General features: G+C 37.9%; 1 protein-coding gene across 2 annotated transcripts in view; it reads right to left on the bottom strand.

Moving 5' to 3' along the window:
* The window catches only part of STRN (striatin), a 56,060-nt gene that overhangs the window by 14,494 nt on the left and 13,805 nt on the right, over window positions 1–27,761 (bottom strand). For both annotated transcript variants that reach the window (XM_020802851.3, XM_072992553.2), the window contains exons 3-8: window positions 18,966–19,039; window positions 16,922–17,000; window positions 14,493–14,660; window positions 8,137–8,272; window positions 7,488–7,623; window positions 2,353–2,463 (exon numbers count right to left, since the gene is read on the bottom strand). In XM_020802851.3, coding sequence (XP_020658510.2) covers window positions 2,353–2,463; window positions 7,488–7,623; window positions 8,137–8,272; window positions 14,493–14,660; window positions 16,922–17,000; window positions 18,966–19,039 — 704 coding nt within the window. The remainder of the gene's footprint in view (window positions 1–2,352; window positions 2,464–7,487; window positions 7,624–8,136; window positions 8,273–14,492; window positions 14,661–16,921; window positions 17,001–18,965; window positions 19,040–27,761) is intronic.

Here is a 27,761-nt window from a genome sequence, read left to right as displayed (position 1 = left end):
TCTAAATATTAGAACAGGAGTGACAATATCCTTTCTGAAGTACATGTTGGGGGGAATGGTTAGATTCATCTGCTCCACTTCAAAGCCTTCTTTAGCCTGGTAACTTTCCTCTTACTAACCCATTTTGATTAGCTGACGTAGGCTTGCTGTTTACAAATAAAGCAAAAGGTGGGAAGCTGTCATGATACAGCAGAAATAGCTCCAAAAAAAGGGGCCAAACCTCAAGTTATATATTGAGGGGAGGCACAATATATAAATTTTGAAGGAATAGTTTTCAAGGCAAGATAACAGCTCCGGGTACAAATTACTTGTTGCTTTTGTTAAAGGGCAGTGAGTGCATCCTCATAACCGAAAACCAGGATTAACAAATCCCAATATAATTAATTCCCATCCCTCTTTTCAGTACTCAGCATAATGCTACGAACAGTGCAAAGCTGGTGATGCTTCAGCACTCTCAAAACAATCAAGGAAGAGGACTTCTCTTCTGAGTGAAACTGCTAACAATTCTAGGAAATATTCATACAACTTGCCAGATATCACACTTGAAAGACTAGCATGGCACACAGTGGAACCTCATGGTAAATTGGTGCAAAGAGTCCTCCTTCACAAGTTTGTAGACAAACAATGAATGAGCACACCAAGATCTGAGAAACAAAGTAGTGGGATACCCCTTCCTCTACATTCTTAGTATCCAAAGTGCCTTCTGCAATTTTACCTGTAAATTCTGATCGCTCAACAATACCCCAATCTATGTGCATTGTTTTGTATTTGTATAGCAATTCAGTTACACTGCATATTCATCAAAATGTATTTACTCTTTTACCATAAGAAAGCACAATGGTTTCATGTCATTCCTACATTTATTCACAGAACACACCTGTTGTGTATGAAATATAAATATGTGAATTCTATATTAAACACATAAAAAGGATGCATTGCATTATTTGAAGCACTGTTTTCACATAATGGATTTTTATCTTAAGAGATGTAAAATGGAAAAGAATATGGTACACAGGGCTAGAAATTACATTTCAAATATAGATCCAATTCTCCTAATGTAAGACAGCACTGAACTGAATAAAGTGATATTTGGTGAGGACTGAGTATTTTTAATAAAAGCCTAATAAGGCTTTTTTTCTGATTTCGAGCCCTGCAATCAAGCTATGAGGACAGCATGATTTGCATGTAGCAAACATTAAATATAAATAAGAGCAGAAATTAATTTGTTGTCTTCCACTACTGGTTAAGGGTATGTCCAGACCAAAGATTCTAGGTTGTAATTGTTTACATTTTGATTTTTGGGCTGTTCAGCATAGATACAAATCCCCCCCCCCCCGTCTAGAACACTGCTAGATGCATAGAGGTATCGTACAAACCCAAATCAAAGCTGCAAAAGCTGTGGCCCTGCAGATTTTGTTGGAGTACAACATCAACCAGCACAGACTGTCATGCTGCCAGGGACTGATGGGTCAGAGTGCCCCAATATCCAGAGAACCAAGGGTTCCTCACCCCTACCATACACATGTACTCCCCAACAAAAATGTGAATTTACTCCATAGGACAGAAAAATTTATACCATCACACAATCCTGCTTGCTTCATTTAGGGTAAGGTGTATCATGAGTCCCATTAGGAATGTAACAAGAAATGAGATCTAAACAGCAACTCCATTTAACCAATGTACTTGTCCACTGTAACTGAATCATTATACTGTAGCGTCACAAATGGCTTTTCTATCCCCTTCAATTTAAATTATTTTTGTTATGCATAGTCTGGGCCTATTATCCAAGAAACAAGCAATCCAAACCATTGCTCAGTACATCCAAATAACTGAACCTGGTTCTGGTGGTCTATTGTAAATTAGCAGAAACAAATTAATCACCTTTTTAAAAAGGGGTGGGGGTGGGGAGATCAGTACCCATTTACTTAAGTGCTAACTTCCACACAAAGAATCTGAGAAATACAGAGCAGGACAAATCATGCAATGAAGTACTGGATTGCATAACTTGTCCATAGCATGACTAAATACAGAAGTCATGCAAAATTGGCTGGTTTGGACAAACCTTAGCAAGTAGTGTATTGTGGTGCCCCTGTCCCCCCCCCCCCCCACATATCTATATTAATTGATATCTCAGAAATATTTCCACCTTACTTTATCCAACTGGATAAAAGCAGTATTCCCTCTCAGAAGTAAAGTAGCATTAATTTCCACTCCTTGTAACTGTGAACAGGAAAGCAGTCAGGAGCAGCAAAGTAAAAGAGTAAGTAGTTTGAGGAAAACATTGAAAGAAAGATAGTACTGGTGAAGTAGAGGCAGGATTTATGAATTTAAGGGGCAATGTTTTCCACTTACTCTTCACCCCCTTTTTCCCCTTGCGCTCCTTTTTGTATTGTTCCTTCAGTTTGGTTATTACTCCCTGGTCCACATTCCAGGCTTCGGGCATGGGACACTGGTCTTCCTTTTCTAGACAAAGTAAAACAAATGAAACATCCTCTTTATGTCATTTATTTATTTTTTTCTTGTAGTGAAGAAGGTAGCAATTGCTGATCTATACATTTTTTAACATCAACAATAAAAAGTATTTCAAGGCCCAAAGGAATGAGTAGGCATACATTTCTCACACATTCATCCAGTTCAAAAAGAAAAGGGAGGGTGTCTAAAAGAATAAGAGTACAGTACTGTATACGAAGGAGAAACCCCACACTTTTCTCTCTTCCACACCACACTTCCATTAGTGTTGCTTCATCTACTCTTCTCCATTCTCAGTACAGGGCTGGAAATGGAAAAAAAGTTGCTGAAGCAAGCAACTACTTTGAATAGCTAAAGTACAGTACAAGACAAGAAAAGGCATCTTGCTCATTACTGGAACTATTTCAAACCTATTTCAGTTCCTTGCCTCTGTTTTACAAGTAAATGGACCCAACACATGAAGACACATACTGGTCTGGTCCTGAGTAGCATTCTATTTCATTTGTTCAGTGGGTGTGGGGACAGGACTCTAGATGTCCCATTCCTTTCTCCAACGCATTATTCAAGTATTAGTGCAAATACTCTTTTCTTTTTCCTTTCAAATTATAAGTACTTTGAACACTTTATATTTTGTCGTCTTCACCTACAACTAGAGTGTTTGAACACCCATTTATTTCTGACTGGGTTTCTCTTTTATTATGCAAGATAGCCCAAAATAAAAGACCACATCTGAACATCTGAAAGACTTAAGAAAGAATACCTATGCTTTCATTTATTCAGTTCAAATTAGGATATACTATATCAGCAAAAGGCAACAGAAGATACACAACTATATTCTTAATACTTTTCTGTTTCACATTTACCACTCCTGGAAAATATCTGTTCTTTCTCATTATCTTTTCTTTTGCAATCCATGATACAATCATGGTATGTACAATCTGAAAGTAAGCTTCAAGGTATATCCAAGCACATTATTTCCCCAAATACTAACTCAGATTTCACAAAGTTGGGAAGAATCCATCTGAAAGCACACCTCACATTCCTAAATTATACGAAACAACATTCTCACTTTAAATTTGGTCTGAACCTTTGGTTTAGGAAGACATTTGCGACACACAGTCTGTGTTTATTAAATTGTGTCTGTTACAATGAAGCCTCAGAACAGCACTCTTTGCTTCTAGTACAGTGAAGCCTCGCTTAAAGAGGATAATTCATTCCGTTCAAATCGCTGTTAAGTGAAATCCTTGTCAAGCGAAATTTTAAAAACCCATTGAAATGCATTGAAAACCGGTTCAATGCGTTCCAATGGGCAAAATACCTGCTCGTTTTGCGAAGATCCTCCATAGGGCGGCGATTTTCTGGTGCCTGTAAAGCGAGGAATCTGTCCTAAAGCACAGCGGTGAGCCATTTTGCACAGCAGGCAGCCATTATAGAGCTGCCGATCAGCTGTTTTAAAATAGTCGTCTAGTGAAAAATCGGTTCCCGAAGCAGGGAACTGATCATTGTTAAGCGATTTTCCCCATAGGAACATCGTTTTGCGATCGGTATTGCAATCGCAAAAACTTCATCGTAAAGCGGTTTTGTCGTTTAACGAGGTAATTGTTAAGTGAGGCACCACTGTACCATGGAGCTGATAGGGAAAAAGTGTAGGCTTCCATACTACTTGCCCCAAAGCCAACATATTGAGTTTGTGTTAAGGCTACAGAACTGCTGCTAGTTCTGTCAGATTCTATGAAACAGTATATTTCCATCCCGTGCCAGAATCACAGAAAGAAGCCAACTGCTATTATCAAGCACAATAATGGAAATGGCAATCTTGACTTGGCATAATTCACTTTTGTTACTGATTATACATTTCAAGTGATAGTACAACTGAGTTAAATGATTCTTTTAAAGTTATACATTCCAGTATTTTAAAAGACATTTTGCTATGTGAGTAAAACATTAACCAGCATACAGAAGATTCTCAGTACTGAATACTGGTGTCAGAAATCTCTTCTTTCAAACTTTAAGTCAGTGCACACTTGAACAGGCTAAGTGCCAATGAATTCAGTGGGACTTCAGAGAAAACATGCACATGACTGGCTATCAAAGTGTATGGGCAGAAGCCATGGATTCAACCTATGTCTCTAAAATGAACTGGTGAGAAATGGACAGAATGGAGTAGAGCATGTTCAGCAAAACAGAGGTGAGAGAGTCCAGAGTGTAAGGCAACAATGTGTGATTGTCACAGAGCACATGGGTAATAATGTGGAAAGAAATGCAGAGTTTACAACAATACAGGATAAAATAATAATGGCTGTGTGGCATTACAAAACTGTCATGTTTTTAATGAATTACATACCTTTAATGCTGATAATGAACACACAGAAATAATTAACAATTTTTTATTATCTTGGTTCAATCATCAATCAAAATGGAGAATATAGCCAAAAAATCTGAGACTTAGAAGTCCTTTATGAAGTAACTAGAAAGGACATGTCACTAGAGACAATGGCCAATATCGTCATTACTATACAACTCTCAATTCCAATGTACTATTGTGAAAGCTGGACAGCGAAGAAAGGCGACAAGAAAAACACAAATTCACTTGACCTTTACAGGTATCATGGACCTCCAGAAAGACAAATAAATGGTTTATAGATAAAATCAAGTATGAATGCTCATTAGATAACAAAATAACTAAGCTAAGGTTATAATTCTTTTGACTTAATACGAGAAGCAATGATTCACTGGAAATGACAATAACTGTAGGAAAAAGGGAAGGCAATAAAAAAAGACAAAGAACTAATATTAAATGGATTCACTAAATATAACTATGGCCTTTGGTTTGCAAATTCTGAACAGGGCTGTTAGTGGTAGGACCTACTGGAAATCATTAGTTCCAATGGTCACCATAAGTTGAAAGTGAATTGATAGCAGAGCAGCATCCATCCTGCCAGCTACAGAAACTGCAAGGGGAAATGGCTAATTGTGATGGAGCTGGAATAGGCAAGAATCAGCACACAAATGGTACAGAAATGAATGCTCCAAAGTAAAAAACAAAAATTATAACAAAAATTAAATAATGTATGAAAAAACTGCTGCCCTGGAACAACAAAAGATATGAAAACTTGGATTACAAGAAAATCTCTTAATAGGTTGGTTAATATGATGAGATATTAGAGACAGGCTATAAAGACAAAAGCACTCTTTAAATCCCCATTTCAAACTATCTGTGTTTGGTTGGGGAAAAGAAAACAAAAATGCCATTCCAGACATGTTATGTGAAATTCATATATATGCAAAGTGAAAAGACTAGATTAATTTTAAACATGACTAGATGACAAGATGACTGGAACAGATTATGTTCATTTATTTATTTATTTACATATGACTACGATGGCTGAACCAACATATAGGAAAGGAACTTGTAACTGAGGTAGACCAAATTAAACAGTCTTGCAAGACAAATAGGAGAATAATTTTACTTCAGTGTCGGTAAAGGGAGAGAGGTAATCACACACTGTATGTCAAACTCCCATCTGATGACAACACCAATGAAAATGAACTCAGCAGCCTAGTCTGACACAAAGACTAAGATATCAAGGAGGATTGGCCTATGTCTAATTATAACACATGTAGTGTAATACAGTGGTGCCTCGCATTACAATGTTAATTCGTTCCAGCGAAATCGCTGTAGAACTAAAACATCGTAAAGCAATTTTAAAAAGCACATAGAAACGCATTAAAACCCGATTAATGCGTTCCTATGGGCTTGAAACTCACTGTCCAGCGAAGTTCCTCCATAGCGCGGTCATTTTCGCTGCCTGTACAGCGGGGAATCCGTCCCAGAAAACAGTGGGCGGCCATGTTTTTACCTGGCGGCCATTTTGAAACTGCCGATCAGCTGTTCGAAAATCTTCGTTTTGCAATAATTGGTTAGCGAAGCAGGTAACCGATCATCGCAGTGAAAAAAACCCCGTAGGAAACTTCTTCGTTATGTGATTTCTTTGTTAAACGAAGCGCTCGTCTTACGAGGCACCATTGTATAAGAAAACTTTTTAATAATAATAATATCTTAGAACTGCAGAATTGGAAGGGACCCTATGGAGTCAAAGAAGCACAGAGGGGAATAGAAATCTCAACCTCTACCAAAAACCACTGAGCTATCCAATAGTTCTAAAACTTCCTCCTTGGTCTATCGCTGTGAGGTACAGATTGATAATTGCATTACAGTACTTATGCTATTTTAATACTGTTCCTTACCCTAGTTCACAGTGAGCCTCTATATTTTATGTGATTAAGACATTTTATATGCTGCATACTTTAAAAGTTAACAGTTTTTGCTTTATGTTTTAGTAACATCCCAAGAGGAAAGAACCACAGAATCTCTTCTCTATAAAATAGGGTCTAGAGCATAGTTTGGTAAAATGAGCCTGCAGGCAGCACACAGTCCTCCAAAACGCTCAGTTACTCTGAAATCCTTATTAGCTCTCCCTCAATCTCCCCAAATCTAGAAACAGCATAAATCTAAAAATGCTAAGTGTACATATAATTTCGCACACAAACATATGAACACATATGCCCAGATTGCAGGCCACAAAAGGGAAAGTACAGGTGAATAGTATAAACTGTAGTCCTCAAGGCCTCCAGGGGCTATGGTTTGCATTGGGGGGGGGGGGGACAAACATTTTTGTTGCTTTGAGAAAAGCTGTCAAAGGGGTTATGCAACCATGTCAAATAAGGGCAACAATAGTCCAGAGATCACTGAAAGTTGTCCACACCTTGCCTAGAGTCACAGCCACTAATTTAAGCGAAAGGCTGTAGTTACGGACAGAACCGTTTCTTTTACACAGAAAATAGATAAAAATTGGAATCTGACAATGTATCCTTAGAGAAAGGATATCGTAGCGCCTGTGTCAGAAAAGACACAGACACTACAGTATCATTTCCCTAAGGATACTGCAGTCTCAATATAAATTTTTCCTGTTAGAGAAGGTCCTGTATTTCTGGAGTATCTCTTTTCACTTCCTTACCCCAGTCTGTACCATCTCCTGAACTTCTGGATTCTCCATCCCCTTCATCTGATGTAGCCAAGAAATCAAACTCCTTCAGTGCTTCTTCAGTATCTTTGTCTTCACTGTTATCAGACACCACTCTTTTCCTTACAATCTGTGAAGAGCAGAATATAAAATTAAGCAATCATATAAATGTTCTTTTTGTCCTCTGCACAAGTAAAATGCAGGGGGGGGAGAGACATACCAGAAGGATCTCTGTCACTTTGCAGTTTAAACCTTAACTGTACTAATATATAACAAAGAATCATAAAATTCATATTTGCATAATTTAAACATAGATCTCAGAGGTGATGAGCTTCTAATTGCTGAAGAGGTGATAGGAAATTCATCACTCCTTCACTTATCATTACTAACATAGGTTCCAGTTTGTGTGTGAGCCACTCTCTCTTCAACACACACGGGAACACAGAGATTTATTGAACAGAGAAATTATCCAAAATGGAAAGATCTCAATTCTCATACCAAGAATTTTGTCAGACTGACTTGCAAATGAAATGTGCTACAGTCCTTGCACTTAACCCACACATAAGGATATCTACAGATTTGACATATAAATACAGATATCACCACTCCAAGTCTTATTTTACTTTTAGAGTTCTCAGCCCACCGTTGAAGTGTCCATGATTGTTCTCTCTCTTCCATCAATATAATCATCTTCATCTTCATCACTAAATTCTGCTGCGGCATTTTCAAGGAATTTGAATGTCTCCAGCAGAGAGGCAGAATCTGTCAGATCTGGTTTCCTAGATGAAAAAGGGCAACATAAGTTACTATGTCTTTCCTTGCTTTACTGTGCTTTATAAAATGCAATATAGCAAAATAAATTGGACAAGATCCCAATGGAGAAACAGCACAGTAGAGCAAAACTGGGAAAGTGTTGATTCCCTTTATCTACTACAACCCTCCCCAACCAAGTACCAGAAAAATCAGTTCTGGAAGACTGGGAAATCCACAAGCTGATTTTCAGGAGATGTGGGGGGCTGCAGGAAGCTTCTGAAGGTTCCACCAGCAGAACACTGGGTTAGCCTTTTAAAATTGAATTATTTTTCCACTAGATCTATATTTTTTAATGCTTAGTTATATAGTACTGCACAGTAACAACTAGGAACAATACACATTGGATTTAATCCCTAAATCAGTGAAGAGGATTCCGATCTCATGAAGAAGTAGGGAAAAGGTAAGATTTGATGATGATTCTTTCTCCTGCACCTCCTTAAAATCAGCTTTTACCATCCATTCATATAAATGCTACTGTGTACTATTTATTTACTTTGTTTTAATTAGTACTTTAATTAGTATATTTTGGTATCTAATGCAAAAACAGAATTTGCTTTAAAATGGAAACACACAGTGCTACCAAGTTTCTGGAAATGAAATAATGTGAACCCCTATATTTTAAGAGGCTAGCCAATATTTCTGTTACTAAACAGATGCACCAAACTTCTTACTTTTGTCTCTGCAAACCTTTTCTTTTTGTTTGGAGACTGCAGAGAAATGCCTTAACTAATGTAATCAGACATTTAAGTCTTGAGATGAAATAGATTACTACTTCAGACTTCAAAAAAAACCAGAAATATCTTTCTGGGTCTCACTTTTTCCAATATGGAAGAAAGAGATCTTTGTAGGCAACAAGTCAATAACTGATGCCACAACCACTATAGCTGTCGAAACCTGTATATTTACTGAATATTTTGGTCCATGAAGCTACCAAATTTCCACACGCTTTGCAATCCTTAAATTCATGGTCCAGACAGTAAAAAGAAAAAAACATACATAGCTGGTGGAAAATTCAGAAATTTTTATACATAATACAGAATTCTTTGCTAGATCAGAGTTTCAGTGACCTTTTTCTTGAAAATACAGATCGTTTTCAAGTAACAAGCCTTTCATAATCAAGGCTTCACTTAATTTTATTCACAATTGTTGGGTAACACTCAAATTAGAAGAACTGGCACATCATATTTCTATATTGCATTTTCATGTATATATTTTGCAGTATATCTTGATGACTCATAAAAATCTACATGGCTATCACAGGGCATGCAAATCAGTTTCTCTCTCATTGTATCTCTCTTATATTACAGGAAACAGAAACACAAGAAAAGAATGTTCATTAATGTCATGTCACTCAATATTATTTTGGAAGATAGTAAACAGGCCCAAGCAAAGTCCGCTGCCACTGAAAATAAGCAAAGGTACCATTTCCAATACTCTCCTCATGCACACTAATAGGTTATCAAAACAGTGGATTCCTATGTACATTTACTGAGTTCAGTGAGTCTTACTCCTAAGTAAGCATGTATACAATTACAACAAAAGTGCAGAAGTGTCTTAAAGTGTAGAGAATGCACACACAGTCAATTAATATATTTCTTTTTGCAGATAGCCACTATCATATCGTAGAAATATTGCACTGTAGTTTTATTCATACATATATGCCTGAAAATGCCTATGCATGGATGATTCTACTTACCACCACAAGTAGATATACATATCTAGAGGTATGTATAATTGTACAATAGATGGATTGCAATTATGTAACACTGTAAAACTAAATTGTGTAATGGGGTTGTATTTGCTGCGCTAAACAGTGAGTTTTACATTATAAACACATTCTGAACCCCTTTTATACATATTTCCGAAGAAACTATGCAAAATAAAGTGCTTCTAAATGAAGTTTATGTTTATCATCTATACACTGAATGAGAATGTTGAAAATCAGATTTAAATACAGTGGTGCCTCGCTTAGTGATTGCCTCATTTAGCGATGTATTCGCTTAGCGATGAGGTTTTTGGAGCGATTTTGCACTCCATTTAGCGATGTTCCCTATGGGGAAATTTCGCATAGCGATGTTTGGGACCTTGCCTCGCTTAGCGATGACAGTTTAGGTCCCCGTTTCGCTTAGCGATGTCGGTTTTCGCTATTTTTAAAGTGTCTTAAAATGTTCAAAAGCTGTTTTAAATGCTCGGGATCATTAGTGCATCTTGTGAAAACTTTGCAAACGTAATTTGGCTTTGTTCTGACTCTTCATTAATTTTTGGTGAATTTCCCCCCCATTGGAATGCATTGAACTGTAGGTTTGACAGCTGTCAAACCTACAGTTCAATGCATTCCAAGGGGGGGGGGAATTCACCAAAAATTAACGAAGAGTCAGAACAAAGCCAAATTAAGTTGCAAAGGTTTCACAAGGTGCACTAATGATCCCAAGCATTTAAAACAGTTTTTGAACATTTTAAGACACACTTAAAATAGCAAAAACGGACCTGTCAAAACCATTGGAATGCACTGAATAGGCTTCAATGCATTCCAATGGGGAAAACATTGTTTCGCTTAGCGATGTTTCCTATGGCGATTTTCGCTTAAGGACGGTAATCCGTTCCATTGGAACGGATTATCCGGTTTTCAATGCATTCCTATGGGAAATGGTGTTTCGCTTAGCGATGTTTTCCCATAGTGATGTTTTTCTGGGAACCAATTAACATCGTTAAGCGAGGCACCACTGTACAAAATAAAATCAAGATGTCTTATTTTATATCCTTTAAAATTAAGAGTCCTACACCAGAGCTTCCCAGCCTTTATTAGTTAAGGTGTTCTTGGACTGCAGTTGCCAGAAGTTTTTACCACTAGCCATGTTGGCCAGGGTTTCTGGAAGCTCCAGTCAAAGACGATCTGGATTACTCATGATTGGAAACTACAGTGATGCCTCACAAGATGAAAATAATTTGTTGCGTGAATCATTTCATATTGCAAAGCATGGTTTCCCATAGGAATGCACTGAAATTTAATTAATGCGATCCTATTCGACTTGCAAAGCACAGCCATAGAAAAATTTGTCTTGCGAGTCACCAAAAAAATCGCAAAATGCTTTCGTCTTGCAAGTTTTTCGTTGCGCAAGGCATTCACCTTGCGAGGCATCACTGTACTGTTCAAGACCATCATTATCACTCCAGAACTTACTGTTTATTGTACAGAGCAAATGTGGATTACTACATCACCTTGTTACATCTCCTTTATAATTATTTCTATTAAAACTGCAATTTCAGTTCTATGGACTAAAATCAAATTGGAGAAAAACGGTGCAAACAAGGGCAATTGCACACTGGTTTTTGCCCTCCTGCCAGCCTCCCTTTGCACAATCAGCCATGCACCTGACTCTGCATAGGTACACAGCCGATGTAACGAAGATGAGCCTCTTGGTGGAGGGGATACTACATGATCACCCTTACGCCATCACATATGTGAGGACATTTCTAGCCATGGTTTGTTTTCTGTGCAGTTTGTTGTCTAATGCAGATCTGGAGATATGGGAGGGAGGACTACAGATACCACAATTTGTAAAACAACAGAGGGATGGGGCAAAAACGATCTGACTGTTTTACAACCTTTATTCTTTCTACTTTCTGGAATACAAATCAATTCACCAGCCTAAGTCCTAACAGTCCTGTGCAATAAGTATGCAAACTCAGCCCTTGGGATTTATATTCTTGTGTTTTTTGTTGTTATTGTTGTTGTTGTTGTTTGTTTTTTTAAAAAGTTTCAAAAAGGACTGAACCAAAACAGGAAAGAGGGAAAGAGATTGAAATTCCATGGATTTTTCATCTCCATTTTGAAAGTGTGTCATTTTTGACAAAACTTAAAAGATGAAAACTATGAACAAAGCCAAATATGCTTGCAGCCTAGCTCGCTTCCTGGCACCCTTTCAGAATGCAAACCACTTCCAGACTATACTCCACATTCACTTCATGATGTTGTCACATAGTCATCAGATTACCACATGGTATCATCAAAAAGGCAATTCAGCATGTGGGCAGAAAACATGATCTGCACTTTGAACAGGCTTCACAGCATTATACTATAGCTATATCTAACCAATAATTTGATGTTCTCTCATTTACAACATAATCTCTGACCAGCTGGGATCCAGAACAAGATGTAGCAATAAAAAGTAGGGATAAGAAATGAGGAAAACAGTCCTTTAGTCCTAAAAACCCTAAGCAATGTCTTATTTGCAGATATGTTTTCTTGTTTCCTCTGGCCCATTGAGCTCTCTGTGACAACTTCAGAGCCTCAGAGGATCCTTCAAAATCTTACGTAACATAGGAGGCTGCATGTACATGAAGAAAATCAGTGAAAATCCAAGTTTCCTCCCCTGGATTACTGAAAGTGTATTTTGCTCATATTAAATGTTTTACTGTGTTCAAGCCAAAGGGATCATAATCACAAATGATGTGAAAAAGATTAAACATTGGAAAGATTCAGTGATACATATGCAAAACCCATCCTTAGTCATATCTAATGCCTGATCTAGAGAATATTTAGCAAAGAAAATGCAAGTTTTTTTAAAGCTCAAACTCAGTTTTGTTTGTGTTAAAGGAAGTTTTCACGTAATATGGCTATTTATTGCAAAGTTCCTTCACAAGTCATTACATCTAAATACTTGTATCAACACATGCACATTATGAATTTTTTGCAGAGTTGTCTGTTTGAGGTTTAGTCATCTAACAGTCTTCATCAGTTGTAAAACCTATTGAAATGTCACACTATGTCAATCTGCAAGACATCTGAAAAACATTTACAGGTAAGCACTTATGGCTTGGAAAAAACATCTTAAATATATTGCCTCACAAGATGTAGATTCTTTACAATGATACTCCTTCATTAAAGGTAATTTTTAAAAAATATTTAAAAATCAAGTGTTTGGGGCTTTATTATTGCACATTATAGATCAGAAAGCAAACAATGCAATGTCATTTTTTTACTTAACTTGCAAAAGGGAAAATAAATGTTATTAAAATAAAGCACTGGATTAAAATAGGCTATGTTCACTCTAATGAAGCTGTTTCATTTGTTGCATTTATTTTACCCAAAACGTTAATGGCAAAATGCATCTTTTACATCCACAGCAAACACTGAAAATATTACATGTTAATACAAAGGTTAAATGTTTAGCACTCTTTGCTTACGTCATGCTGAGTTGTGGTACTTATCTTTTCTAAAAGTAGTGTGGAGATTTGAAGTGTAACATTTCTTTCATTAAACATAATGAAACATGTGTAACTATCACTAGGTATATCTGTCAAACTATCAAAACAATGTTTCCACTGATGGCCTTGAAATCTTCCAGGATGCATCCCAAGTCACTTGATGGTCTTGAACGTAAAAGTTGTCATTGGAATCTGTACATTAGCAAATACATTAGCTTGTGTAAAAAGTTCCAGCAACAGAACAAGTAACTTTTCTCTAAGGAACTATTATGTCACAATTACATCACTCTGGGAAGCAGCAAATGAGCTTTGCTTTTAAACATATGTTTCCATGATGGATGCTTTTGTATGGCACTTGCTGATTTGCACTTACTACTGTGACAGCAGTAAGTCAGAGCACTTTCCCTTTATTAGAGTTGTCCCAGAAGAAAAATAAAAGAATATGTAAACAAAGAGTTCATTAATTCTGAGTTCCGCATGCAAACTAATTAACTATCCTTCTGTCTTCAATCTGTATCTGTTCTAAGCTAATTAACAGAAGCTATCTAACACTGGTATTATGGGAATGCACAGAATTACTGTAATGACATACTGGCAGGTAAGCAACAACCAGGTAACATAGCAGGACAGAGCGCTCCTTTCAAAATTTGTACATTATCTATCTGATAAGCAGGCAAATTAAAAACTCAACTGAGTGTAATGACTAGAGCCTCTTAGTAAAGAACCCATTAATAAGCTAAATAACAAATCTAAAAGATTAAATGTTCAATACATAATTTACATGTTATACAATACAGAACAAAGAGAAAGATTACAAAAAAAAAGGAGAGACCCAAAGTACTGTCTTGCTCCCTTATGCACAGTCTTTGAATGGCATACTATAATAGTATGTCAGCACTGAGAATTTTTACTTAAGTAGATTTCTTTAAAAGCAAAAGTTGCACTATTGGGATTACTCCACTCTTCAAAAATACTTACCCAATCATTACTTTTTCTTTAACTTCAGCATCTGTGCCATTCACCATTGATTCTTGATTTTTATCATTTTCCCGCTCAGGACCACCACCTGAAAGACCCAACAAAGTCCGTACCCGTTTTGACTTCACATCCAATATTGTGTCCGTGTATCCCACCTCTTGAAGGTATCTGTGTGAACAGGAACCATATCAGTTGCTCAGGAGCTGCCAAAATGTTACAGTCAATATCTGCAAGCCACCCAGAAGTGATCAACACTTAAGTGGTACGAAGAAGAATGTGGCTGTGTGCTGACACAACAGGCTTACAAATCATCTTGTACCAGCTGTCTCTTGCAGTACCAGTCTCTAGAGTCACCAAGAATAGGGAAGAGCTTTGCTGTCCATGTATATATGAATACAGTATTCATTATACTTAACCAAAAGGAGAAATGCTGCACAACTTTTCAATCACACCATTCTTTTTTAACTACTGAATATTTAAATATCTAGAGCTCCTGTAAACTGAAATCAGGTACAAGGAGATACAATTTTTGCAAATACCTCATTTCTCCTGCAGCCCACTGCAAAACTGCTCAGGAGAACCTAGGACGGGTACAGGCTTATTAGAGGCAGTGGCTTGCATTGAAAAAAGGGTAGTAAGCAAAAACTGCTTCCTGTTTCCCTTCCTTTCCTTCAGTAGGATTCTGGAAACAACAGTTTGAATCGAACCCATAAACTTCCCACAATGAGTTCCAGAGATCAAAGCCTTAAATAAATTTTATAAGAATTCCAATTTTATTAAAACTGCACATTGTACAAAAATGCATTGTCTCTTAGCTTGCTCTCTCTCTCTCTCTCTCACACACACTGTCTCTGGATGAACAATATCTGAACGAAAAGTCTGTGTTACCCAGAGTAAGAAATATCTGGAAGATGTACTGCCATAGCGGTGTATCCAATTAGTCCCCTCATTAAAAAATCAGCTTCCATCAGCATAATAGAAAGAAAAGGGGAACTCTGTCCTCTCTGCACATACTACATATATACAGTACTCCAGGAGATTAAGGGATGTTCTAGAGCAGATTTTGAGCATGTGCAAGGGGGTGAACGGAGGGAGAAGAAGAGAAGCTGCTCACTAGATGTCTCATTTACACTCAGCTACTGTAGATTCACATCCATAACATTACTTAATACATCTCAATCTCACAGAATATTTTTCAATACATAAATCAATTTTAGATCAATATTATATTCACTTTCATCACGGGTTTGTTATCTTTAAGGGCCATAGCTCAGGGGGCCTGAACATGTACATGCAAGAAGACTCAGATTCAACCCCTTGCAATTCCTGCTGACAGGAAAGACTGCTGTCAATGTACATGATATAAAGCGAAATATTAGTTCCAAACTCAATGCCTTAACAGATAGTTTGAATTACAGTTCCCATTATTCTCTTACCATAGGCCATACTGTGAAACCATGGAAACCATAATCCAAATGATCTGGAGGGGGGCACACTAGTTAAGGCTAAATTAAATAGACCAATAATTTGACACACTGGCTAAAAATCCTGTATCTTAGCATAGTAAGTGACACTCCTCCATATGTTCCATGAATTCAAATGGGCCTAATCAAGCTGACTCACCAAATCCCCACTGATTCACTGGGCCTACACTAGTTGTGACTTGTTAAACCATGAATACTTCTCTCCCTGCTCCACACCAATACACACAAATGGCATATCTCATGAATGATTTCACTGGCATAAATGGATCAATGGCCAGAAGCTGCTGTGAGGAATTTCAATTAAGCAGCAAATAGAATAGGCCTCCCTACCTTTACCCTGCTTGGTTTAAAAGGAATGCTGCTGTAGCATTTATGCTCTCAAACAGTCACAGCCAGAGACCAGATGACAATGCCCTTGGGTAAATACTGGTAAAGGCATAGATAAATTATAGGTAAAGGTAAAGGTTCCCCTTGACATTTAGTCCAGTCGTGTTCGACTCTAGGGGGCGGTGCTCATCCCCATTTCCAAGCCATAGAGCCAGCGTTTGTCTGAAGACAATTTCCGTGGTCACGTGGCCAGCGCAACTAGACACAGAACACCGTTACCTTCCCACCAAGGTGGTATCTATTTATCTACTTGCATTTACATGCTTTCAAACTGCTAGGTTGGCTGGAGCTGGGACAAGAGATGGGAGCTCACTCCACTGTGTGGATTCGATCTTACGACTGCTGGTCTTCTGACCCTGCAGCACAGAGGCTTCTGCGGTTTAACCCGCTGCACCACCACGTCCCCTAAATTTAAATTACATTAAATTTCCAGATAAATTATAGAAATCCATTTAAGGTTGCATCTCTCTAGAGCCCTAGTACTGAGAAAATGGGCAGCCACAAAACAGTGCTGCAATGAAAAAGAAACAAAATGAATTCAACTTTTAGATTACTTACTGTCTCAGTAACTGCCGTCCTTGCTTCCATATTAACTGACTATTTGGCTGTGACTGAACCTCAGTTTCGTTCCCTTCATCTGAAAAAGTAAGAGCAATATCTTAAAAACATAGAATTATTTATCAAACAGTGTCCTTTTGCTATTTTCCAACAATGATTGGTATTGGTAACTATTAAAATCATAGTGAAACACACATCGAAAAGCTGTAGAATGGTTTACTTAAGAGAAAAAAAATATTTCCATAATTTCCATACATTTGTAGAGCTTCTTTTTCTCATATGTACACGACACAATGACTGAAATGCTATTTTGTTACACAGTTGGGAGACAAACAGTATGAAGATTCACTTGTTTCCAGGTCACATAAGAGAGACAGCTGCTGCAATTCTTTGGAGGGGGGGAGGTTGCAAACACCCACTAGCTTGGCATGAGCTTGAGAATCCCAATAGGGGCTCTTTAATCACTGATGAGAAGCAAATAATATCATGCCATTTACCTTCTACTTGCATAACAAATTTCAGCCCATGTTTCAGAAATGAAATAAAATAACTGCACCAATTTAATTCCTTATAGCACATACTATATTTTTACAATTACAAGCTGCAACAATCAAGGAACTATATAGATAGGGGAAACAAATGTCAATCGTAACTGAGAGCAGAAATTTAACATATTTTAATAAATCAAGTTTTAAGCATTGTTTTTCTTGCTTCACCTCTTCAAAACAGTGTTTTAAGAGAAAGAGAGTAAAAGGAAACTACTAGGATTCAGGTAGGTGAGGCAATGGCGGATGATAACTGAGTTTGGGGAATGAAGGATATGTCACTGTTAGGTGTTTTCCAAACATCATTTTCTTAATAGAACCAGGAACGAACACTGGATTAAAAGCAATTTGCTTGTTAAATTGAAACAAAATTATTTAAAACTAATTAATTAATTAAAAAAGGTAATCTTAGGAATTTACAAGCAATACAGTGGTGCCCCGCATAGTGAGGTTAATCCGTTCCGGATTAACCGTCGCTATGGGGAAACATCGCTATGCAGAATGGAAAACGCCATAGAAACTATGGCTCTTAAACTCACCGTTCTGCAAAGTTTCTCCATAGCGCCGCCATTTTTGCGCCCTCGGTAAGTGAGGGCTGGGCGCGAAAATGGTGAGGGCGGTATTTTCTGCACCCGGCGGCCATTTTGGAACCGACGATCAGCTGTTCCCAAAATGGCCGCCAGGTGCAGAAATGATCGCAATGTGATGTTTAGCCTATGTAAACATCCCAATGCGATCGCATTAACAACCGCAAAAAACGGGTCGCTATGCGGATTCATCGTTAATGGTGCGCTCGTTAAGCGAGGCACCACTGTACTACTATGTACTGTCAGCACCCTTGCTTATCTCGTATGTGCAAGGAGAGAAGCCAAATTTTGATATGAACTTTATACATTTGAAGTAGGACACTAAGTCTCTGTTTTCAGACAAAACAAGGATATAAATAAATAAATTAATTTTAAGAGACCAGACCACAGGATTAGGCAATCAAATGCCTCCTTCCCTTCTGCATTTTGATTTGATCCATGATACTGTCCAACTGTTGCTAACTCTGGTTATACAAGATGTACAATCCTTGAAGTCTCTTTCGGACTCCAAATAAAAAACTATGTTTTTAAAGCAGAGCTTGGAACAAACTCAGTTTCATTTAAAGCCAGCTGGATAACAGCCACAGATCTTATTACTGTATTATACTTAGAAATAGCAAATATGAGGGGGAGATATGCATGCAAAGTAGCAGAGTACAAACACCCCTATTTCTGGTTGTTGTGGGTTTTTCGGGCTCTGAAAGTTGTTCTTCCTAACATTTCGCCAGTCTCTGTGGCCGGCATCTTCAGAGGACAGCACTCTGTGCTCTCCCTATTTCTCATTCCTGATCCTTAAGCTCTGATTCTTGTTCCACCCACATCAAGCCAAACAAACTTAGCATTATTCACAAAATTAAAGCTTTGTCTTCCATGCACTCTTATTTGCTTTCTTCCACACAAATCAATCCTTACCAGAATCATAGTTTGGCGGTTTCATGTCTCCCTGATTCAGCTCTGTGCCATATTTTAACTTGTGGTATTTAGCTCTGTAAGAGAAAGAAGATATAAATTAGTGTGTAAAAAATGCAGCTTGTGTTTTTTTTGAAGCAGGTCATAAGTATGCCTTGTTTCTACTCTTTTCCACCATAACTACCACTCCCAGTAAAGATGCAGTTCCTTTAAAAAAATTTAAAAAAATTTAAAAAAATCTCTTACTCTAAATCATTTTAGCCAGAAATATTGTATCAATTTTACTATTATTTGCCATTTTGATATGTGTTAATGATATGAATTACTAACAATGGACAAATTAATCTCACAAGGCTAGCTCCTACAAAAACAATCAGTTCAGTCGCCAAATCTCCAATCTAGAAACCTGAAAAATCCAATCCAGCTGTGCTTGGCAAGTCTGCAGAACATGCTCAGAAAAAGCAGGCACTGCTGCCAGACCAAGAGACATAAACAAGCAATGTTGCCAGGAAAAGCATTTAGACAGGATCTCCCTCAAAGAAAAGACTCCAGTCTCACTGACCAGATATGTAACAAGTTACTTATTTTATACGCATTACCCTTTCAGTATGAAAGTGAGTGAAGCTTGTTTGAAACACAAAATACAAGCACCTGTTAAGGGTTTACATTACATTGTTTTGCATATTTTATTTTCTAAAACAATCCTACCAATGACACAGAAGAACAGATACTGCAGTCTAGTGGATGCTTAAAACAATAGATAATTTATTGAAAACTAAAAAGGTTAATGCAATCACACTCAAATCTTTTGTTTTTCAAATTCTGCTTGTCAAAAATATTGCACTGCAATAATTATAGAATGGAGGATCCAAAAATGAGAAGGAGCTTCACTGAGCAAGCTTCTCAGCGTCAGTGACAAAGCCTCTGGCAAAATGTAGTGACTTCTTAATGGCTTAGAAACCACAATTCTTGCACTTCTGCTCTACCAGAGAACTCTTGAATGGCTGCAGAAACTTCAGATGTGTAGAATTATCACAAATTTGAAAAAGGTTCTAAAAGCACACAACTCTATATTGACAAGGATCACATACAACATCCTTACTCAGCACACAGGTATCCTGTACAAGTTACCAGTGTTTGTGTCATTGTCAGAAATTGCCATTTTGACACATGGGGCTTCAGTACCCTATTGATTATGCTTGGGTCAAAGAATCATAGAATAATTGAGTTGGAGGGGGACTAAAAGACCATCATGTCCAATGCCCTGCTCAAAGCAGGAAGCCAAATCAGAGGATAACTAATATCATTATCTAACTTTCCCTTGAATGCCTCCAGCACTGGAGCACTCACCACCTCCCATGATAACTGGTTCCACTGTTGTAGTATTCTAATAGTTAGGAAGTTTTCCCTGATATTCACCTGAAATCTGGCTTCCTGTAACTTGAGCCCATTGTTGCGGGTCCTGCACTCTGAGATGATTGAGAACAGATCCTTCCCCTTCTCTGTAGGATTGCTTTCAAGTATTTGAAAAATGCCACCATATCTTGTCAGTCTTGAGGTTAAACATTCACTAATGTTATGCTTGCAATTCTTTGTTCCTTGTTCTTCGTGTTCTGGTCTTCCTTCTACTTGCTATATGTACCTTTTTTAAATTTTCTGGTTCTCTTGTAAAGCCACATTTATCTCTTTTGCTATCTTCCACCTTTTTCTTGTTAGGATTGTTTGCAGCTGTGCCTTTAGAATTTAGAATTTCCTTTTTAAGAAACTCCCATCCATCTTGGACTTGTTTTCCTGTCAGGATCTCCTGCTGCGAGACCTTACTTATCAGTCTTCTGAGTTTATTAAAATTGGCTTTCTTAAAACCCAGTGTACATTCTGTTTCTGTTTCCTTTGAAATCAATATCTCAAATAGAATGTAGTCACTTTCCCACAGAGTTCCCCTTACTGCTTCTTCTACTACTACAGTATATTATCTCTTTTGCTTACAATCAAGTCAAGAATAACTAATACTGTAACTAGTTTCTTCCTCCACTTTTTGTAGAAGAAAATCACCAGCAACAAGCATCACAAGCAGGAATTTCTTAGAAGGACCATATTTGGGAGAAAGTGCCTCACAACAAATATCAGTAAAACTGGATTTTCTGTGCCCTTATTGTTGCTAAAATATATATTACATATAACATCGAAAAGATAAATGTCTATCTCTTACTCCAGTGACTGAGAACCTTACAACTCTGTCAAGATGCAAATGTATAATGTATGACATATAGATTATGTAGCTATATTTTAGACATTTGTAAACTTTTCACAGAAGCTTATGTATGGGCATCCTTTTTACTATTATTGCTGTCCTTTTTGTTTAATGTTCGTCTTTTGCAGTCTTTTTGTTTTTCCTTATCTTTTCTGGCATAATAAACATATGTTTAAAAATTCATGATGAAGGATGATAGGAGTTGTAATCCAATAATACATTTCCAATCCTTGTGCAAGTAGGACATTTGATAATGTGACACATAGACATTGTGAACTGTCTTCCTGATAAGAAGGTTAAAAATAAATTATTTTCATCTAGATCTTCTATTGATAATAATAATGTGCCCCCAAGGAAATTCTACCTCATAAACTATTTCCAAGGTTTTCTAGGTACGTACAAGTACCTAGAAGTGGTTTACCATTCCCTTCTTCTGAGAGTGCTTTGCACTGTGCAGCCTGCTAAAGATCACTCAAACTAGCTCTTCTTCTACAAGATACAAGAAGGAAACGTACTCCTGACCCCCTTACCAGTAGTTCCCAACCATGGGTCCATTACAACTCCCTGAAATCCTGGTGAGCGCAGCCAGTGGTGAAGGTATCTGGGAGTTTTAATCCAAGAATATCAAGGTTAGGAACCAATGATCTACACAGAAACCTATGGAGCCCGGCCCCCCCATGTGAACTCCAATCTGGCAACTGTTGGACTTCTCTGAAATCATTACAGAATAGTTATATATTTAAGAGAACTGCAAGTAAATGCAATTATGATTTGTTGTTTAGTCGTGTCTGGCTCTTTGTGACACCATGAACCAGAGCACACCAGGCCCTCCTGTCTTCCACTGCCTCCCGGAGTTGGGTCAAATTCATGTTGGTAGCTTCGATGACCCTGTCCAGCCATCTCATCCTCTGTCATCCCCTTCTCCTCTTGCCTTCACACTTTCCCAACATCAGGGTCTCTTCCAGGGAGTCTTCTCTTCTCATGAGATGGCCAAAGTATTGGGGCCTCAGCTTCATCTGTCCTTCCAGTGAGCACTCAGGGTTGATTTCCTTAGAATAGATAGGTTTGATCTCCTTGCAGTCCAGAGGAGCCTCAAGAGTCCCTCCAGCACCACAATTCAAAGGCATCAATTCTTTGGTGGTCAGCCTTCTTTGTGATCCAGCTCTCACTTCCACACATTGCTTTAGGAAAAACCATAGCTTTGACTGTGCATACTTTTGTCGACAAGGTGATGTCTCTGCTTTTTAAGATGCTGTCTAGGTTTGTCATCACTTTCCTCTGAAGAAGCAGGCGTCTTTTAATTTCGTGGCTGCTGACACCATCTGTAGTGATCATGGAGCCCAAGAAAGTAAAATCTGTCACTGCCTCCATATCTTCCCCTTCTATTTTCCAGGAGGTGATAGGACCAGTGGCCATGATCTTAGTTTTTTTATTTATTTATTTTATTTATTTATTGGACTTATATACCGCCCCATAGCGCTACAAGCACTCTCCGGGCGGTTTACAATTTTTAATTATACAGGCTACACAATGCCCCCCAGCAAGCTGGGTACTCATTTTACCGACCTCGGAAGGATGGAAGGCTGAGTCAACCTTGAGCCGGCTACCTGGGATTTGAACCCCAGGTCGTGAGCACAGTTTTAGCTGCAGTACAGCGTTTTAACCACTGCGCCACGAGGCTCTTGTTGATGTTGAGCATTAGACCATTTTTTGCACTCTCCTCTTTCACCCTCATTGAGAGGTTCTTTAAATCCTCCTCACCTTCTGCCATCAGAGTGGTATCATCTGCATATCAGAGGTTTTTGATATTTCTTCCGGCAATCTTAATTCTGGTTTGGGATTCCTCCAGTCCAGCCTTTTGCATGATGTATTCTGCATATAAGTTAAATAAGCAGGGGGACAATATACAGCCTTGTCATACTCCTTTCCCAATTTTGAACCAATCAGTTGTTCCATATCCAGCTCTAACTGTTGCTTCCTGTCCCACATATAGGTTTCTCAGGAGACAGATAAGGTGGTCAGGCACTCCCATTTCGTTAAGGACTTGCCATAGTTTGCTATGGTCCACACAGTCAAAGGCTTTTGCATAGCCAACGAAGTAGAAGTAGATGTTTTTTCTGGAACTCTACAGCTTTCTCCATAATCGAGTGCATGTTAGCAATTTGGTCTCCAGTTCCTTCGAAATCCAGCTTGTATTTCTGGGAGTTCTTGGTCCACATGCTGCTGAAGCCTACTTTGTAGGATTTTGAGTGTAATCTTGCTAGCGTGTGAAATGAGTGCAACTGTATGGTAGCTGGAACATCCTTCATTGAGATTGGAATGTAGACTAATCTTTCCAATCCTCTGGCCACTGTTGAGTTTTCCAAACTTGCTGGCATATTGAGTGTAGCACCTTAACAGTATCATCTTTTAAGATTTTAAATAGTTCAACTGGAATGCCATCACCTCCACTGGCCTTGTTGTTAGCCATGGTTTCTAAGGCCCACTTGATTTCACTCTCCAGGATGTCTGGCTCAAGGTCAGCAACCATACTATCTGGGTTGTCGGGGCCATCCAGATCTTTCTGGTATAACTCCTCTGTGTATTCTTGCCACGTATTCTTCATGTCTTCTGCAATGTCCATCCCATTTTTGTCCTTTATCATGTCCATCTTTGCACAAAATGTTCCTTTAATAGCTCCAATTTTCTTAAACAGATCTCTGTTTTTCCCCTTTCTATTATTTTCCTCTATATATCTGCACTGTTCATTTAAGAAGGCCCTCTTGTCTCTCCTTGTTTTTCTGTGGAAACCCACATTCAATTTTCTGTAACTTTCCCTATCTCCTTTGCATTTTTTCCCTTCTCTTCTCTGCTATTTGTAAGGCCTCATTGGACAGCCACTTTGCTTTCTTGCATTTCCTTTTCTTTGGGATGTTTTTTGTTGCTGCCTCCTGTACAACAACAAAATTTCGGTACGGCCCATTTGGTGATGTACATGTGTAGAATCACCTCTTGTGTTGGAAAAGAGCGTTTGTGATGACCAGCTTGTTCTCTCGACAAAACTCTATTAGCCTTTGCCCTGCTTCATTTTGATCTCGAAGGCCAAACTTACCTGTTGTTCCTTTTATCTATTGATTCCCTACTTTAGCATTCCAGTTCCCTAGAATGAGAAGAACATCTTTCTTTGGTGTCAGTTCTAGAAGGTGTGGTAAGTCTTCATAGAATTGGTCAATTTCAGCCTCTTCAGCATTGGTGGTTGATGCATAAACTTGGATTACTGTGATGTTGAAAGGTCTGCCTTGGATTCGTATTGAAATCATTCTATCATTTTTGAGACTGTATCCCAGTACAGCTTTCCCCACTCTTTTGTTGACTATGAGGGCTACTCTATTTCTTCTATGGAATTCTTGCCCACAATAGTAGAATTCGCCCATTCCTGTCCCTTTTAGTTCACTGACACCCAGGATGTCAATGTTTATTCTTGCCATCTCCTGTTTGACCACATCCAACTTACCAAGGTTCATGGATCTTACATTCCAAGTTCCTATGCAGTATTTTTCTTTGCAGCATCGGACTTTCCTTTCACTTCCAGGCATGTCCACAGCTGAGCGTCATTTCGGCTTTGGCCCAGCCACTTCATTAACTCTGGAGCTACTTGTACTTGTCCTCCCCTCTTCCTCAGTTTCATGTTGGACACCTTCCAACCTGAGGGGCTCATCTTCCAGCATCATATCTTTTATCCTTTTATTTCTGTTCATGGGGTTTTCTTGGCAAAGATACTGGAGTGGCTTGGCAGTTCCTATCGCGTTTATTCAGAACTCTCCACTATGACCTGTCCGTCTTGGGTGTCTCTGCACGGCATAGCCCATAGCTTCTCTGAGTTACTCAAGCCCCTTCACCTCAACAAGGCAGAAATCCATGAAGGGGGCATTAATGATAATTGCAGATAAATAATCGCTGAAATTCTCTGACGTCATACAGTTCTATTAGTGGAAGTTTGACAGGCAACCAGCGTCACATAATCAGGTTGCACAATTGATCATGCAGTTTCTGTCACAATCTTTGTGTACTACATATGCAGAAGTACTTCATGAATAGGACTTTCATCCTGCCATGATTTTGCTACCATTGTTGCAGTTTCATTGCACACAAAAGAGCCATACAATAGGATTTCAGTCAATATATTAAAATAAACCAGGAGAAAGCAGAGATTAGATTATCAGATTATTGTTTTGAACAGAAAATAAGGCAACAGTAATATCGAGACTGGATTACTTCTTAATTGCTGCAACTCCAAAGCCTTCTACAACATGGATTAGTAAGAAAGCCATTAAGTGAAGTGCATACTCTTTGGCATGCATATAATTAAGGCAAGGATTCCTATGACCTAAAAAATGTCAGATATATTGAAGTGTTTATGACCTTAAAATCATTTAAATATGATCAATAAAACAAAAAGATGACCTGATGCCTTTTCTGAAATTGGCACCCAATTTTCAAGCATCTGTGGTTATTATACACAGACATAAATATTAAAAGGTTTGTTCTTCACTTCCAGCTCAGAAGTGCTATTACTGAAGAATCAAATGAACATTTTGAGAGTAAAATGGTCATATCTGGTTTAGTTTTTGTCAACAGCAGAAATGAATTGGATGATCACATGCATCTTGAGGTTATCAAACTTAAAACTTCTTCTGTTGTCCACCAGTGCATTCTTGTATTTGGAGAAATTCCATTTGACATCACAAGGGGCTATAGGAACAAATTTGAAAAAAGCCAACTCATCGAGAAAACTCTGGCTTGAAGTTATCAAATTTTGTTTCATGTTTATTTAGAGTGTTCCTTATTTTGCAAAGTGTTGGGTAACCCAGACTAGATGGCAGCGCTCTTTGCAGTTTATCACTATTTTTTAGCCACTTTTCCCTTTGCTCACTTCAAATCACCCTCAGCTTGTTTCATAATTTTCAGTGCATCATTAAGTTCCATTCTTACAGTTTCAAGGCAGGTGATGTCCTTGATAATTCACAAAAATTAGATTATATATATATCAAGTTTTCAGCCAAGGTTTCAGAAAAGGAATCTTGCACAAACTTGATGAAGATTCATAACAGTCAAAGTCTTTAACTATCTGCTGCAAGATATCTTAATTTGTGGAATAATACATAGCTGCATCCAGCCAAGTTCCCCAATACATCACAACAAGTTGGGGAGGGAGAAAAAGCAAAAGCAAAGCGTGCTGCTTATATACCGCCCTCTAGTGCTTCAAGCACTCTCTGGGCGGTTTACAATTTATTTATGCAGGCTACACATTGCAAAGAAACAAAGTAGGAGCAATTTCTTTGAACTTTTGTACTCAAAGTAGAGCATTAACGAACAATTTTCCCCATTTGAAATTATTTTATCTACATTGGGATAGTTGCTTTGAATCTCTTCTGTATAAACCATGTGCAAGGCATGTGATATGATCATTTTTAGATAAAAATATTTACATCCCTTGGCTACCTCAGTCATGTATAGAGTGGCATCTGTTATAAAGAGGAGGATGTTTCCCCTTTTTGCACCAGCCAGCCAGAATAGTTTCATAGAATCGTCGAAGAGCATGGCAATAGTGGAATTGTTTACTTTTTGTAGAGTTTCAAATGTTAGAGGAAATATTGTAACACTTCAGAGTGCCAATAATAACATTAGTTATATATCTTCTGTTTGCATCACTTGTTTCATCTATTGAAACCATGCACCTTTCAGCTGCTGCAGCCAATTAGGTGAGTCAGAAAGCCTCATGACTACCAGTCTCCCTCACGTCGTTTGCTGGCTCATCAGGAGGGTTGCCAATGACCAAAATATGACCAAACTGTAACATTAATTACAAAATTAAGCAGAAATATGACATAACACTTTAAAAAGATTCAAACAGGTAAAATAAAAAACATTTAATTCCCACCAGATTACTCATAAACATGTTTAAACTTATTTATTAGTTAAAATATAGACTGCAGAAAAAATATAACATGTCATAGAAATCCTCACCCTGCATTTCTTTTGGCTTACCAAATTTCCACTGGCTGAAATCCTGTTGCACAGTTAAGGACAAATTGCAAAAGGCCAGATTGCTGTAACTTAAGAAATCTCTGTGGAAAATTCTTAATGTGTGGCAATTTCCTATTAAGTTAAGCTTTCTGAGTAAATGTAAATTACTGGGCAGTCCAAAAAGCATAATAAAGGTTGCATGAAAAACTAGTCTTTAATGCCTTGTTTATATTTAGTCAATTTCATAACAGTAAAAGTTGGGACAGTGTTGCACAATTGTATTATTCTAATACAATTTTGCAACACTGTCCCAACTTTTCTTTCCAGCTCTAATTTTTTTTACAACCACTTTATACAATATTTCTTACACAAATATTACCTTCATGTAGAAATGCATGAAAAAATATATATTTTACTTAAAATGTAATTACAGCATAGAGGAATACAATCTTGTAATCTAGCTAAAGATGCAGCCTAACCCTACATTGCTCCCCCAACAATGTACAATAAATAATTAAAATAATCTTTACAAATAGATAAAT

This window comes from Pogona vitticeps, chromosome 1, assembly GCF_051106095.1.
Source record: "Pogona vitticeps strain Pit_001003342236 chromosome 1, PviZW2.1, whole genome shotgun sequence".
Classification (NCBI taxonomy): Eukaryota; Metazoa; Chordata; class Lepidosauria; order Squamata; family Agamidae; genus Pogona; species Pogona vitticeps.
Note: the sequence above shows the minus strand (reverse complement) of the source record. Positions and strands in the feature narration are given on the sequence as shown.